Source organism: Orussus abietinus, unplaced genomic scaffold (genome assembly GCF_000612105.2).
Source record: "Orussus abietinus isolate OABI.00-Male unplaced genomic scaffold, Oabi_2.0 scaffold16, whole genome shotgun sequence".
Taxonomy (NCBI): domain Eukaryota; kingdom Metazoa; phylum Arthropoda; class Insecta; order Hymenoptera; family Orussidae; genus Orussus; species Orussus abietinus.
Genome location: NW_019394714.1, coordinates 1,960,858 through 1,976,253, shown reverse-complemented (window position 1 = coordinate 1,976,253; position 15,396 = coordinate 1,960,858). Strand labels below are relative to the sequence as shown.

Below are 15,396 nucleotides of genomic sequence, written 5' to 3'. Positions count from 1 at the left end.
TGCGTCCACGGTAGCTTGATGGGGAAGGTTGTTCGGTTTAAATTGATCCCTCGAGCTAATGGCTGGGATTTTTTTCGGAGGAGATACAGGGTTTTGGAGTTTTTGTGAGGAGTTGTTCACTTTTTCAGCCGGTTCTCCGGCTGCCCAGAGTTGTAACAGGTGGCAAGTGCATTAGCCGTCTGAATCCTCCACCGGAGGTCGCACAGGACGCGGTCGCTCGATCCTCCCCGTGAATTTCTCAACTCATCTCTGATTTTACCTTATCACAGACACAGGGGTTGACGACGCTTGCTTCCCAGCGCTTCATTTTGCATGTCACTGATGAAGTCTGTGTATTGTATAGTCTAAGGTGAAACATTTCTGCTCATCTCCGGTTACAGGTTTTCACGGGTTTTAATGAACTCTGCTAATGTTTCTGAGTTAGTATGAGATTGTTGTGCAAATGTTGAGAATATTTTTCCCCGGTACATCATTTTATAACCTATCTCCAGTGAAGCAAAAGATTTCTTTTCTTGTGCAAATGTTACCCGCTTTTGCTTCTGAATCCCATCCTTTGTGTTATTTGTGTCGCTCCAGCATTGTTATCATATTTCGAAAGAACAAGGACGGTGATATAATAACATGATGTTTTATGAAAACTGTACTTGCTGGTATTTGCCACGATTAGATTACGATAGCGTAACTGAAACTGAATTGCAAAATCCTGACGGAAGTTGTAAAATATTTTTATACTTTAGGTAAAGGATGTTCCAAAGATTTTTCAATGACGTCTAAACGCTGGCAGATTTGTTTATTCGCATTCATTTTAAATTCGTGCAATATGTTGATACCTTGTATGGCGGCATCCGCACATATTCATACGCATCACACCAGTAAAGCAGATGTATCCGTAAATGAGAGAACAGCAGATGGGGCATTTAGTCCGTGGAACAAGGGCCACTATGTAGATGGGGAGCATCATCAAGAGTTCGATCATGAAGCAATACTCGGTGAATTTACATGCTTTGAATATACAGTCTAAATAATATGACTACAACTGCTGTTATTAATCAAGCATTATTAATTGTCTTATTGTAATTACTTTCCATGTTTCTTTGATATCTGATATAATCAAAGGAAGCATCAAACAAGCCGAAGTATTCAATAAGCTATCACCCGAAGAATCTAAAAGACGCCTGATGATATTACTGACAAAAATGGATTTGAACAATAATAAATTAATTGAAAGAAACGAATTGAAGGCCTGGATTCTACGTTCATTCGAGTAAGTTCATTTCAAGTAAGGGAAATACTATGACTTACAAGTATTAATCGTACGTATTCACAATTTATACTCTGGGTAGTATGCTCTCTGCCGAAGAGTCGCGCGACCGGTTAGATGACGCGGACACAGACGAGGATGGCAAAGTAACTTGGGAAGAAATTCTGTTGGACACCTACGGATCGGATCCGGAAGACTTAGTACTGGATGCAAAACTCGTGGAAGACGATCGAGCTACTTTTCAAGCTGCCGATTTTAATAAGGATGGCTACTTGGATTCAGATGAATTCAGAGCGTATACACATCCCGAAGAGACATCGAGAATGTTTCCCCTGATACTGTCGCAGGCCTTGGCAGAAAAAGATACGAATAACGATAGTTTTATTAGTTTTCAAGAGTTTTTGGGTAATCGAGCAAAGGATGGAGATAAAGAGTGGCTCATTATAGAGAAGGACAAGTTTGATAACGAGCTCGACAAGGATAAAGACGGCAGATTGGATTTAAATGAAATATTGGCCTGGCTTGTACCTAGCAACGAGTAAGCATCTCCAACTTTCAACTTTTTATTCTTATTTGAAATCAATTTTTAATTAAGCCTATTGTCCTTAACTTAAGGGATATTGCAACGGATGAGGTGGATCATTTGTTTGCCGTATCGGATGACGACCACGACGACCAGTTAACTTTCAAGGAAGTTCTGGACCATTACGACATTTTTGTCGGAAGCGAAGCGCTTGACTATGGAGATCACTTACACGATATCGAACGATTTACGGACGAACTTTGAGATTCATTTGTAGTTCTAGCTAATTATAGTTTTGTATTGATATTTAAAAATTGTTTAAGTAAAACACGAGCCGTTTAAGGTGATGTGAAAGCAATGTCAAAGAGGTCTCGTTTATGAAACTTTTCTCCGAACTGAGTGTACCGAATCGTTTCAAACTTGAATATGGAAGCTATAAAGGTCCTAACACGACAAAATTTAATTTTTTTTTTTTAATTTGGGTATAGATGTATTCATATTGAAAAAAAAAAAATGTATGAAATCTCATGGGTTTTAAGACTTACCTTAAGGCTTCCACGTTCACGTTGTAAAGTTTGAAATAATTCGGTCCACCCAGTTCGGAGATTAGTTTCATAAACGATTGACTCCGCGGATACCGCTTTCACATCCCCTTAAAAACGTAATATCTAAGTAGAGAAATTGTCTGAAGAGCCTGAATAGTGTCCCTGTTGAATCAATACCTTCATGCAAGAGCATCAAAAGGTTTAATTATAAAAGATCCATCAGGACTGGAAAAGAGCAATTACAGGTTTTTGAGATCTCATCATAATTCATCGTTTTGTTTTGATGCATAAAATAGTCATAACGCCAATTTTCTTCGCAGCCTTACAAAACCTCTAGATTGCAATAAAATATGTCTGACGTACAGGTGAAAGGTTAAAATGAAGTATAAAATATTCAATAAAAATCTTCTTCGGTGACGTTTGTGGAAGAGGATTGATTCTTGATCTGTTCTTGGTTGCGATACATCTCTGCAATTTGCTGAGCAGAAGTCGCATCTTCGCAGTTTTTGTCGTCCCTTATTCGGATGAATCGTGGAAACCGCAAGGATATTCCTTTCTCGGGATCAACCTGTGCGAGCGTAAATTTATGTAATAAATTAATTTCGCTTATCTTCCATCTTACGTTATCCCCGAGTCTATGCATTTGAATATGCATTCACTATTGGATGAACAAGATTGTACGATAATGTACGCAATAAGGCTTACAATCCCTGCAGCAGCCCTGTGAACCGGAGACAACGACAGATCGGCACATTTGATCTCCCAAACTTGACAAGGTTCGAACCAGTGGTCGGGTTCAAGATTGGTATCGTAGCGGTAATACGATCTAGGCTGGGAAATAATGCGATCCTTGAAGAACTTTGTATGATTTTGCAAATCTTCTTCGCTGAAGCCTGTTCCGATCTAAAAGAGATGAGTAAGAAAGAGAAAATTGCAATGATCGCGACGGCAGAAGTTACGTATTCACCTTGCACAAGCTCTGGTATTCTTCGTTCTCTTGGTCATAGCAGGCCAGGAGGAAGCCTCCGTAGGTGCCGGTTCTTTTTCCCTTGCCGATGTAGCCACCGATTGCCACAACGTCCAGAGTGTCACCCACACCTTCCAGGTAATCCTTCTTAAGTTTCAACCAGTTTCGCGACCTCTTGGCTATCTCGTAGGTAGCATCTTCCTCCAGAGTTTTGACCATGAGACCTTCGCAGTTACCTGTACAAAGAAGTTCCTTTATTGAAATCTGTAGAACCGTAACATATGAAACGTACCCTTTACGGATTCCTCGAGGAAGTCTTCGACCTCCTCCATGGTTGTCGGGTCGTGACTCGTGGCAAATTTCCATTCACCTTCAATCTCTTTAAAATTGTCTTTAAGTAGTTGTCGTCGTTTAATAAACGGCTCCTTAACCAAAGCCTCTCCGTTCAGGTACAATAAGTCAAACATAAATACGCAAACTTGCACTTTGATGTCTGCCTCGACAGCATCCTGAAAGAGATATAATTTTAATAATTATTGTATAACGGAGGGCCTACCCAAGGAACAAAGTTGCCAGTTATCGCTTATCCAGGATTCGGCTCTATAGGAGCCCCATAAAAAAGAAACGTAATCATTAGTTGCTCCTCGCCTTGCGCTTCCTGGTACTCAAGATCTGGAAAGGCAGTATTTGTTTCTTCTCGTGACTCCAGGCGACTGCTTCGCCATCCAGAATACAGCTCCTCACGGAATCGGTACGGGCATTGTCCAGGCGATTTATAACGTCTGGATATTTACTGGTGTTATTTTCTTGATTTCTGCTGTAAATGCTCACGTCTCCGTTCTCAGCAATGTGGATCTACTCGTTCGAGTTAATTTACTGACTACCGTATCTCTGATTCAAAGCTCCTTAAGCGGAAAGAAATAAAACGAACCTGCACCCTCTCTCCGTCATATTTCCATTCGCATGTAAATTTCAAACCTTCGAAACGAGATAAGACTTCTTGTACTCCTTTTGTCGGATGGGCCAGCATTGGCTTTAAGGGAATGCCTGGGGTTAATCTACACCTTTTGGGTAGACCTTCGATTCCAACCTCCAGTAAAGCAGGAATAATCATATCGTAATTAGGACATTCGCTGAAAGATACTTATAATTACACTTCATGTTATAAGTTCAGTTTGTAAAACATATATAACATACCAGTATGTAGTCTTGAGAATAAGGGCAACTTTGTCATAGGTTTGCTTAAACGTCTCACTCGAGATGTTCTTTGCGGCATTTAAGTTTGTTAAGGGACGATTCCGTTCGGGAGGTGTCGTGGCACAGGCTAAGGCTAATGCCTTAATATAAACATTAATAACTTTGAATAAAGATAACAAGTGGTATGAGCAAAAATATGTTACGGACAAAAAGGTACGAACTTGTAAAACAGACTGTTCTGCAAGGCCAATTCTTAATTTGCCAGCCAAGGATCGGATGAGATACCTAGTTTCCGTGAAACGACAAGCCACAATCATGGACTGAATTTTGTCCACTTTCTTCCCAACTGACTGGAAAATATTACGAAAAACTAGCTCCGATGCAAAGGTTTACGATTAGGAGTAAAAGAAGTTTCATTTAATATCTTACGTACCGCTTGACCTGTCATCTGAGCGATTTCTTTCAATTTTGCAAATACGACCGAGACAGTCAAAGGTGCTGGTTGGAACATCATTCTTTGATTCGATCGACTTCCTTCTGCTACGATGCCCAAATCACCGGCTTCTTGCACGTCCGCCTTAATTTGAGATAACGATCTGCCGGTACACTGAGCTATGGTTTTCATAAGCGTCGTTTCGGCCACGCCGAGCTCGATACCTGAAATACTTTGATTTGTAATCTTACGTACGAATGATTTATCACTTCTCGCGATAAACGGTATTGCTAAATACCTTCATATGCTGGTGCCAATTTGTTCAAACACAGGTACACACTAGGGAGTAAGTCATCGGGACTAAGAGTAATGACGGAGCGAAAGTAATTTGACAAAATCTCAATAATCTTCAATCGGGCACTTGTCTCCTCGATCAGTTCTAGCGTTCGAGCCAGTGCGGCGTAAGGTACCCTGTTATGACGATTATAACTGTCAATCAGGGATTAAGGAATATGTTTCTAATACAATGAATGACATACCATTTAGCTGTAAAGGGAGATTAAAAATCCATGGACATTCTCTCAAATTACTTACTTTTCTCCATCCTTCCAACATGCATCATCAATAGGATGGTAATTTGATTTGCTTGGATTGTAAGAGATTCCACTAGTTTTTGAATTAGTACCCTTTTCTCCCAACTCTCTTTTCTGCTTTGGTTCTGTGGAATAATACATTTGAAGATTTCAATTGATATCACTGAACATAGGTTTCTAGAAATTAACTTTTTACCAAAAAAGCTGTGCATTTCCTTGGGAGATGTCTTGGAATTATGATTTCTGGGGTTTTCTTCGTTGCTGTCGTCTTTGCTTTCACCGTTAGAAGATCCATCCACCTTTTTATCCTCTCCATAAAAATTCCGGTCTTTGCACTCAGTTTCAGACACAACCAAGCTCGATTCCGTAACTCTCTTGCAATCGTCCACATTCGATTTTTCATTTATACTTTCAGATTTGGATATGCTTAACTCTTCATCTTTCTTTTCTGTTTTAACTGGGCTGTCTGGTAACTGAACGTGAACGTTAAATATGAATATCTAATTTATGATACAAAAAAAAAAAAGAATAAACACATGCCACCTTAAGCATATTCATCTTACTGGCAAATGATCTTCCTCTTCACTTGAATCTTGCATTCGAATTATTCTGGAATATTTTTCTCCCACTTTCTTCTTTTTTCCCTTCTTAGCGGAAAGTTCTACACTGGTCTCAGAGTTCCAGGGATCTTCTTCTTTGTCTTCCTTTGTATTAACAACAATGTTTATCGTTTCCACAGGTTGGCTTACTTTGTCCTTTTCTTTGGCAATGTCTTTTTTATTACTTTGATTTTTTTGTGTACGTTTTGCAGGAGCCTTAGGTGATGAATTCTTCTTACGCTTGGCATTATTTTCCTTTGTTGCACCTACAATTAAGCAATCCCTTAAGGATGAGCACAATATTTAAAATTTTACATATCTCAAAACAGAAGTAATAATCGGATAATAAAATTATATGTCTTTCTACTTACTAGAACCAGGAGACGTGCTTAAGGAACGTGGCTGTGAACTTTTTATATTTATGTTTGACCTTTTTGTGGGTGGTGAACTAAAATACTCAAACATTTAGATTACAGCAGAACAAAAAATCTAAAGTAATAATAGTAAAATATATACCTCGTTGAATCGCCGTTGAAGGAACTATTCTCTCTTTTTCGTTTGCTTTCTACCGGATCGTCGACAGTCTTCTTCTCGCTAAGGTAATCGCAACCGATATGCAGCGAATTAAAAACATTGATAACGTTAACATTACATGGTAGCCTTGCCAAGGCCATGCATTCGACATGGAAGATATGAGACTTTCCATGGATTATCAAATGTCTTAACATGTTAGTAAAAAAGCAGTGTAATTACTGTTATTAAATCATGACATACCTTTCGTCATTCTTCGTTTCATCTGTGCTTCTCTTGGGAGCACATACAGTGAAGAATGACCTATTATTACACAAAATCTGTCAATTTTAATAAGTTGTTAAAAAATGATTTAACATTAATTTCATGACAGACTCACGTTATGCTCGGTTGTAGACCTCTCTGCGCCGACATTTTCCCCATTTTCCCGCGATTTCTATCAGAATTGCGTCGAAATCACGCATGAATCAAGTTGCGTGATCAAGGGGTCGATTCTGTAACTCGAATCTGGTGAAAATGTTAAAACTTTGGTGAACACTTTTCGCGATTCCGTAACTTTCACTACGGTAAAAGGGTGAAACAGAGAAGAGTAGGGAGATTACTCACGGGCAGAGTCACGTGATTGCGTTTTTTGCTGCCCTTGGTGGAGTATGCGGGCGGCTCGTGTATTTGCCCCCAATGGCGACCAACTTAGAAATAAGTTGGGAGCAGAAGTGAGTCAAATCCCTGAGTTGGATTGGTTTGGAGGCAAGTGAGTGAGTCGCTGGCATGCTCCACCGAGGACAGCAGAGACCGAGATCGCGCGACTCTGCCCGCGAGCACAATCTCCCAACTCATCTCTGTGTGAAATACCTTCGTGTCAGAAGATACAGAATCGACCTCGTGTATTTTTGGTGAGAATGCTCACTTCTCGCATCTTCAACTTACGAACTTCGGCACATCGGCAAAAGATGGCGGAGCGTCGGTTATTAACGAGACTAGTGTAGGCAAAGAAGCAAGATTCTCGGAAACGAGTATCAGCGAGTCGTGCAAATAGCGGGGACGTATGACTTAAATCGGTTCTCTGGATTTTGAGGGTTTTGAGGTATCCATGTCACCTGCTGTTCCGCGTGGAAGATCGTTCTCCAAAAGGAATCCGATTCGTCTCCAGTCGGCGTCCGGAGGCGCAATTTAAAAAATTGAGAATGCGAGTTTAGACGAGACGTGTACGAGGTAAATAAAGTTTACTGCCTCGGATATTTTCAATTAACCATGAACGATCACAGAGCTGGAGGGACGAGCGTTTCGGTTAAGGATGATGTTAGCACCAAGGCCAAAAGGCTCTCCGACAGTTAAATCAAAAGGTAACTCGATGCATGTACCATTTCTGATCAACAAAGCCGATTAGAATTGGTGATAGCTATGGAAACTCTAACGAAAAGTTGACTGTATTATTGGGAATCAAGAGAAAGAGATGTTGTCGTTACGTCTTAAACTTGAGAACTATCTTGGCCAATGGCTAGGTATCGGCTACGCGTACAAGATACATCGCCGTGCTATCTCTAATCAGAAAATGCGGTGAAAGTTATGGGCAATGGTGGAAATAGAAACTGGGGTCACCGAATTATCTTAGATGAACGTACACACAATGACGCCGTACTTTTAAATGGCTGCGTCGAGCGTACAGAAACGTACTCCGTATGCATCAAAGTAAAACACGCTGCTTTTTTGATCAAAGAGTGTGAATACAATTAGACAAATGGTTCAGAGAGATGCAAAGACTGCCGCGTCGTTTTGAATTTTGTATTCACCGATACCGAGGTCTCGTCGGCTTTACCAGAAGCTAGGAGGAAGATGTCCGAACGGCAAAGAAAGAAACGATAACCAATGGAGCTATCCAAGAATCGTAAACAAAGCATTAAAGGACTTAACGAAAACGAAAAGTCGGTCGATGACAGAAAATTGGTATCGAGTAACGATAAAGATGGAAGACACGAATTTTTTAAAGGTTTCACGGAGTCACCCGAGGTAAAAGATACGAAGCTCGGGAAAGCCGATGACGTCGATACTCTGACGGAGTCAAAAAACGGTAACCTAACGATGGAAAACCAACGGGATCTCGAAGAATCGTCGACGCAACACGACGAGGCTCTGAACGACTCCAAGATGGAGAGCATGAAACAACTCGACTTGATGCAGAATTTAAACAAGAAGGTATCCTTTGATTCCTCGAATCCCGAATGCAAGAGCAACGGAAAAGAATCCTTGGATCGAATCTCCGTCAAGGACGAGAAAGAAAAGGAAAAGGAGGATGGAAGAAGGAAGCGAAAGAATTGGAGGTCCGTTCGCGCGCTATACCGTAGCGATATCTTTGATTTTAAGGATCATCGATGTGACTAAATATATATGGTAATTGGTTCGATTTGAATTTCAGTGGCACAACGGTCGAAGCGGTCGCCGAAGAGGACGGCAGCCGGGTAAAGAGGCTGAAAACAAAGAGCTCGAGCGACCGGTTTTGCTGGCGATGCCACAAGGAAGCCGTGGAGGCTCGGTGCAGCGCGTGCCCCCGTTCCTGGCATCGGAGGTGCATGGGCGGGGCCCCGCCCCTGTCCGTACAAAACTGGATATGCGGCGAATGCGCGACCATCCTCACGGCGGAGAACGCCGAGACGCGCCCCGACTCGATGTCGCAGCTGTCGGTCGACCAGCTGGGCCTGTTGCTCAAATACGTCGTCGGCCGGATGCGCGACTATCCCGGGGTAAACGAACGATCGGTCCTCCCCTGCATGATCGGCAGACCCTGTCGAGTCAAAACCGAAGCCCATTTTCACCCTTCGCGAATGTCCTCCGCAGTCCGAGCCATTCTGGAAGGCGGTGGACTTGAACGAGGTTCCAAATTACATGGACTACGTCGCGAAGCCCATGGACCTGACGCTGCTCGAGGCCAACGTGCGTGCGAAACTGTACGGCAGCACCGACGCCTTCATGGCCGACGCCAAGTGGATCCAGCACAACTGCGTCGTCTTCAACACGTGTGAGTACTCGGCTCGGGCGCGAAAGCGAGAGAGATTCCTGACGAACCCGGTGACCCGGTGCACCCAGGTGGAGGAGTGTACGCCGACACGTCCAAGCTGACCAACGCGGCGAAGCAGATAATCAAGGTGGCCAGACAGGAGGTCTCCGAGATCGAGGCCTGCCCCGACTGCTACGCCCACGGGAGGAACCTGCCCCGGCCCCACCCGTCCTGGTTCATCGAGCCCTGCAGGAGGCCCCACCCCTTGGTGTGGGCCAAGCTGAAGGGCTTCCCGTTCTGGCCGGCGAAAGCCATGCCCCGTCTGAACGGGCAGGGCTTCGTCGACGTGAGGTTCTTCGGGGCTCACGACCGCGCCTGGGTCCCGCCCCGGGACCTCTACCTCTACTCGCGCGACCCCCCGGCGCCGCTTCCGCGCAAGAGGAAGCAGGACATGGACGACTGCGTGCGCGAGATCACGCGGCACTGCAGGAAGCTCGAGATGGCTTTCGGCGAGTTCAAGTTCGCCCCGCCCAAGGTACCCTACAACCCGCAGGACCCGCTGCAGATAAAGATAATGCTGCCGCACTACGATCCCCTAGGTCGCGCGACCCCCGCGACCCCCGCGACCCCCGCGACCCTCGCCGCGCCCGCCGGCCCCCGCGCCGCCACGCCCGTTAAAAGAAAGCCCCCGAGGAGGCGCACCGCGCCCTCGCCCGTAACCGCGGCCGAGGACTCCACGAACGACTCCATGGTCCTGAGACTCGACTCGGACGGCGAGGCCGCGACGGCACCCAGGCAGCCCGCCGCGGCCCGTCCGGGCGACGCGACGGGGGCGCCCGTCGACGACGCCGGCGCCGCGGTCGCCCCGGTCGCCCCGGTCGCCCCGAACGCGAGCCCGGAGTCCTCCGACGGACCGGTGCGGAAGAGGAGTCCGCAGAACGCGGCCGGGGACGCCGCGCCCCGGACGCCGACCCCGAAGCAGAGGAAGAAGGAGCCGGTCGAGGCCAAGACGAGGAGCGCCTCGCCGAAGAAGGGCGTCCCCAGGTCGGCTAGGGAGCCGAAGGGGCCCAAGCCGAGGACCGAGTCGGCCGGGGACGGCCGACCGGAGACCAAGAGGAGACCCGAGGCCGGACTCCCGAGGGCGCCGAGCAAGACCTCCTCCAGGATGAGCTTCCCGGTCTCGAGCGGCAAGTCGGAGGACGTTCGCCCGGGGCCGGACCTTCGGGCCCGGCAAGCGTCGCCCGGCAAAAGGGAGAGCAAGGCCAGGAAGTCCTTCCCCAACAGGGCGCCGAGCTTCCCGCAGAGCCCGGCCCCGGAGGCGGCCGGGACGCGCCCCGGGTACAGGCTCGCGCCGCCGGAGGCCGGGCCCCTGAGCGCGCACCTCTACCAGGGTGCCCACGAGCTGGCCGGCCGCATGGCCCAGCTGATGGATGACGCCCTCCTCAAGTCCGTCGGCGGCGACTCGGCGGAGGACCACCGGGCCACCGTGTACGCGCTGCGGCTGCAGATCGAGCGAATGCAGTGGCAGCACGAGCAGCAGCTGGCGGAGCTCAAGCACAACACAGGTATTTGCGACCTCGCCGGGCCGACAAGGGCGCGCCAACCGACCGACCGCTGCTTTCAGATCGCACGCTGCGCGAGATGAGGTCCAGCATGGAGGCCGAGCGGCTGCGGGCCGTCGAGGAGATCCGCAGGGAGACGGAGGAGGAGAGGACCCGCTGCCTGGAGGAGACGAAGCGCAAGCAGTGGTGCTCGGTGTGCGGCCGCGAGGCCCTCTTCTACTGCTGCTGGAACACCGCCTACTGCGACTACCCCTGCCAGCAGTCGCACTGGCCCGCCCACATGAGGACCTGCGCCCAGAGGCTCTCGGCCGCTCAGCCCCCCGGAACCCCCGGAACCCCCGGAACCCCCGGAACCCCCGGNGGCCCCCCGCCCCAGGTTATGCCCCGTCTCCTGACCAACAAGCCTCCCTCGTGGCGGCCCTAGGTCCGTCCCCCCTTTGAGTCCAAGAAAAATCCAAGAGTGACGCGTACGTTGGAAACCGTTGGCGGTCGATTAAGGCATTTTAAGGTTTGTACGGAAACTGCGCGTTATCCATGGTTTTTCGGCGGTTCCCTTTCGTATTCCCGTTATCTTTTTAAGTGACTCAACTTAGGGTATTTCGACGTAGCGAAGCAACGTTTCGAGGGCGGTTTCCTGGCTCGAAGCTTCGACGCGGTTCTTTCTCCTGCCTGCCGAACTATATAGAGCTGATCAACGTCTTCGGCAGGCCGTACGAATTCACCCTACGAGCGATAGATTCTTTAATTTAGTGCAATTTAAGTTTGAATCGTCCTTTCGGAGCTGTGAACGCCGACCCTCGATGCGACGGCGGTGCCAACGATTGCAAACGAATTCCTTAACGTAGCGAGTTAACCAGAGTCTCGGATTGTTTGCGACGCTTGTTCGATCGTAGATATGCTGTCATATGTTAATTTTCTTTTTTTCCTTTGTCCGTGATATCTATGATATCGCAACGAGAAATATTATGCAAAGATGCAATCTATGAAAATGTTACTCCCAAATTACGTTATACTGCTGTCATCGAGTCGTTAGGTCTGGTTATCGTGTCCGATGCATTTATTACTTTAATTTAAACCATTTCGTTGCGGAAACGTCTAAATCGTAATCTTTGCGTCATCAGAGAAATCGCTATTAGTTAAATACTTGTATACATACGCCAATTACGTCAACGGAAACATGTGATGCCACATTTATTTCCTTGAACGCGAAAGAAGGGTACTACGAGCTAAATAAGACAGTTTGTATCATTTCGTAACAACGTACGTCTATATTTCTTTACATTCGAAGGTCATATGTATCATTAGTTGGATAGTATCGAGCAGTTGTTCTGGAAAATGCTGTACAATTTATAAAATTGAATAGTTATGGTAAAAGTAAAAGCGAAATAATTAGAATAAAGAGGTAAGGGCTGTCACGTTAAAGAAGAAATAAAACTTTTCGTACCGAGACTAATACGTAACTTGTTTTAATACAAATTTTTGTAGCGGGTGATACAATAACTTGATGCCACTTTTCTTACGCAACTTTTATTAATGTATTAAGTGATACAAATTTACTTGGCTTTTTTGCTCTTAATCTTTCTCATGTAAAACTCGAGTTCCTTGCCCTCGAGAATGTAGCCATCGGCTCTACCACACTGTCCAGGCCTGCTCGCTACGCAAGCTAATAAGAAATAAGTACAATTACTCGGAGCGGTATTAATTTGGTATATAAAATTTACTTTTTTTCCCCAAGAAAATCAAATAACAAATTAGGTTACATACCGAGAACACGTCCTGTCGAGAATTGTTCCTCGAGAGCTGGTTCGACCTTTGCAAATCTTTGTCTAGACTTGTACTTAGCTTCGGTTTTCTTTGACCGCTTCTTATTCAAAACTTCTTCCTCAGCTTCTGTCTAAAATCCATTGTCGGTTATAAATCCTCAAAATTCACTGACCATCTTACATTTTAAGAGGTAGATATAAAGAATTAATTACCAGTTTTGCACCCCGCTTGCGTCCCAAAGGAAATGCATAATGCGCTTCGTACCATTGTCTAAATGGTGTAGCATCGATCGTAACGATCGCATTCTTCACCAATGTCTTAGTTCGAACTAGTTCATTGTTTGAAGCATTGTAAACCACGTCAATAATACGCGTTTTTCGGGTGGTACATTCTGAGCCCCATGAAAAGTTTCCGGTGTCCAAACGGAGTGCTCTGTATTTTTTGTTTCCTCCACGAGTACGAACCTGCAAAATAGTAAAATATTTCCCATTAGGTAATCAAAGCTGAACTATATCATGAATTTTTGTGGAAAATTAATAATCAGCGCGCTGTGGGAAATATCGTCATAGCACTCAGAGTAGGTAAGGTGATCATCATTAAATTCGATACTACTAGTTACGCCAACTCTTAGAAGGATAAAACTAAAGCGTTTACCGTGTGAATTCTTCTCTGACCGAGTTTAGTATTTGCAGCTGGACGTCCTAATTCAAATTTCCTCTTCTTTCTGATAGGTTTCCTCTTGCCACCGGTGGCCCTTCTCTTATGCCAGTGGTCCCGCGAGATACCTGAAATTGCAAGTTTTAATGTGATAGGCGTTACAGACAGTTGGAATACAAGACAGATTACCTTAATTCGGCAAAACACGTAACAGATATCGTACACAATGCTGTTTAACGACAATTAAAATAAGTATGTGTGTATATACATATATATATATACACACAAGCAAATTAGACTTCAAATACGAAATCGCAAATTGTATTTCGCAAAAAGAGTTTAAAAAATATTCTAGTCAAATCAAAGGAGACGAATGCATCGGCGTTGACACGAAGTATCCTTCCGCAGGATTAGGAAGTGGATACCAATTTAATACAACGATAACAAGTTCGACAAATAATCGAAGAATCGTCGACGATTCTTACATTGATAGAATATTTATGAATAACGCCGATGCAATTCGATAACGACGAAAGGTGTATAAAATCGGCTTGCTTACCCATCGTGCCAGAGGCCTGAAAGGATCACGATTCATGAGAGATCTAGAGAGCCATCTTAGAAGAATTTGTGACGTTGAACTCTTGAGAACGATGGTGGCGACATCAAACAATCCTTGCGGAAACGTATCACCTGTTAGACACGTAGTTTCTGCAGAGATAAGTTGGGAGATTGCTCACGGGCAGGGTGGCATAGATAAAGTTAAATGGAGCGTCACGAGTGTTCTTCCCTTACCATCAAAAGCGAGCAGTGTTGGTAAGCGTAGGTAAGCCACCATCGTCAACTGCCGCATGGTATTACCATCACGAGTACGGGAGCCGCCAACGGCGACTGGTAAATGGTACCGCCATCGCGAGTGCGCGAGCTCCTATCAGAAATTCGTTGCGCCGCCCTTGGGGGCAAAAAACGGTGAAAGCTAAAGTACGAAACCAGAGGGCAGCACAGGATGCGATCGCTCGATCCTGCCCGTGAGCAATCTCTCAACTCATCTCTGCTGTAGAGTAGTCTCACGTGAAGTTTCTCACATTTTGACATAGTGAAAGTTACAAAATCGAGGGAGTGCTCATTTTTATCTTTTTCACTACATTCGAGTTAATCAACCTCTGGACCATTCCTTGGAAATGTTTTCATCATTTTCATTTGATAGAACCAATAAAATCTGGCGCGTCAATGATATTAAATATAACGCTTGATTTCTTTTCACGTTGCTTTGTACACTGGCGGTCATGAATGACTTTCGAATGTACATGGCGGCAAGTTTAAGTCCACGAAAATGCTGGGCGAGTACGAGTGGGTACGCGCTGATTATCTCATTAAAAATTCTACCTTGCAGCTAGTTCGCGGATCGGTGCCATCTTTAGGGGATTTTATGTCGAGTAACCAGGTGACGGCCGGATACTCTACGAGGTCTCAACCTGAAGAAACGAGAGAAGGAGCTAATGACAAGACTGGACAATTTGTTAATATTCTTTTAAACGAGGTCGAGAACTTATTTACTTGCGGTACCTGATGTATAATAAACTGTAAAAGAATTAATGTAATAAAGGAATTTATTGAACGATAACAATGAGTACGTTTAATTAGACGAACATGTCTAGCAAACCCCTTTTTTTACGTTACGTTTACGTTACCACCACCAGGCTGCACCATGTACACGAGGAAGCCACTCATGACCGCCAGTGTACATACATACGGAACATCCCGGGTCTTCAAGA

The 15,396-nt window shown here is 45.3% G+C and overlaps 4 protein-coding genes across 7 annotated transcripts; 2 read left to right on the top strand and 2 right to left on the bottom strand.

Moving 5' to 3' along the window:
- The first annotated feature begins 282 nt into the window (after positions 1-282).
- LOC105696940 (reticulocalbin-2) lies at positions 283-2,746 on the top strand. Of its 3 annotated transcripts, none has more exons than XM_012419813.1 (5): positions 283-419; positions 738-989; positions 1,117-1,264; positions 1,344-1,799; positions 1,877-2,048. In XM_012419813.1, the coding sequence occupies exons 1-5, from the start codon at positions 410-412 to the stop codon at positions 2,046-2,048; spliced, it is 1,038 nt and encodes a 345-aa protein (XP_012275236.1). In that variant the 5' UTR covers positions 283-409. The 3 variants fall into 3 exon arrangements, with proteins under 3 accessions (XP_012275236.1, XP_012275234.1, XP_012275235.1); XM_012419811.2 differs by having other exon boundaries at positions 345-464; positions 1,877-2,746; XM_012419812.1 differs by lacking the exon at positions 283-419 and adding an exon at positions 426-650.
- Positions 2,688-7,082, bottom strand: LOC105696939 (DNA ligase 1). 2 transcript variants are annotated; one of them, XM_012419810.1, is made up of 17 exons: positions 7,029-7,082; positions 6,893-6,952; positions 6,635-6,712; positions 6,490-6,566; positions 6,083-6,384; positions 5,716-5,992; positions 5,521-5,644; positions 5,225-5,397; positions 4,927-5,150; positions 4,715-4,843; positions 4,494-4,633; positions 4,228-4,429; positions 3,945-4,151; positions 3,589-3,805; positions 3,297-3,532; positions 3,035-3,232; positions 2,688-2,897 (listed from the first exon to the last, which is right to left on the bottom strand). In XM_012419810.1, the coding sequence occupies exons 1-17, from the start codon at positions 7,070-7,072 to the stop codon at positions 2,724-2,726; spliced, it is 2,862 nt and encodes a 953-aa protein (XP_012275233.1). In that variant the 5' UTR covers positions 7,073-7,082; the 3' UTR covers positions 2,688-2,723. The 2 variants fall into 2 exon arrangements, with proteins under 2 accessions (XP_012275233.1, XP_012275231.1); XM_012419808.1 differs by lacking the exons at positions 6,893-6,952; positions 7,029-7,082 and having other exon boundaries at positions 6,635-6,881.
- A 438-nt stretch (positions 7,083-7,520) lies between these two features.
- Positions 7,521-11,627, top strand: LOC105696750 (protein kinase C-binding protein 1). Its single transcript, XM_012419450.2, has 5 exons — positions 7,521-8,967; positions 9,063-9,387; positions 9,482-9,662; positions 9,731-11,206; positions 11,266-11,627. Exons 1-5 carry the CDS (start codon positions 8,516-8,518, stop codon positions 11,625-11,627), a joined length of 2,796 nt encoding a protein of 931 aa, XP_012274873.2. The 5' UTR covers positions 7,521-8,515.
- Positions 11,628-12,448: 821 nt separating this feature from the next.
- LOC105696998 (40S ribosomal protein S8) lies at positions 12,449-14,282 on the bottom strand. The gene is made up of 5 exons (XM_012419919.2): positions 14,184-14,282; positions 13,622-13,752; positions 13,180-13,431; positions 12,968-13,097; positions 12,449-12,866 (listed from the first exon to the last, which is right to left on the bottom strand). The coding sequence occupies exons 1-5, from the start codon at positions 14,185-14,187 to the stop codon at positions 12,757-12,759; spliced, it is 627 nt and encodes a 208-aa protein (XP_012275342.1). The 5' UTR covers positions 14,188-14,282; the 3' UTR covers positions 12,449-12,756.
- Between the last annotated feature and the right edge of the window lie 1,114 nt (positions 14,283-15,396).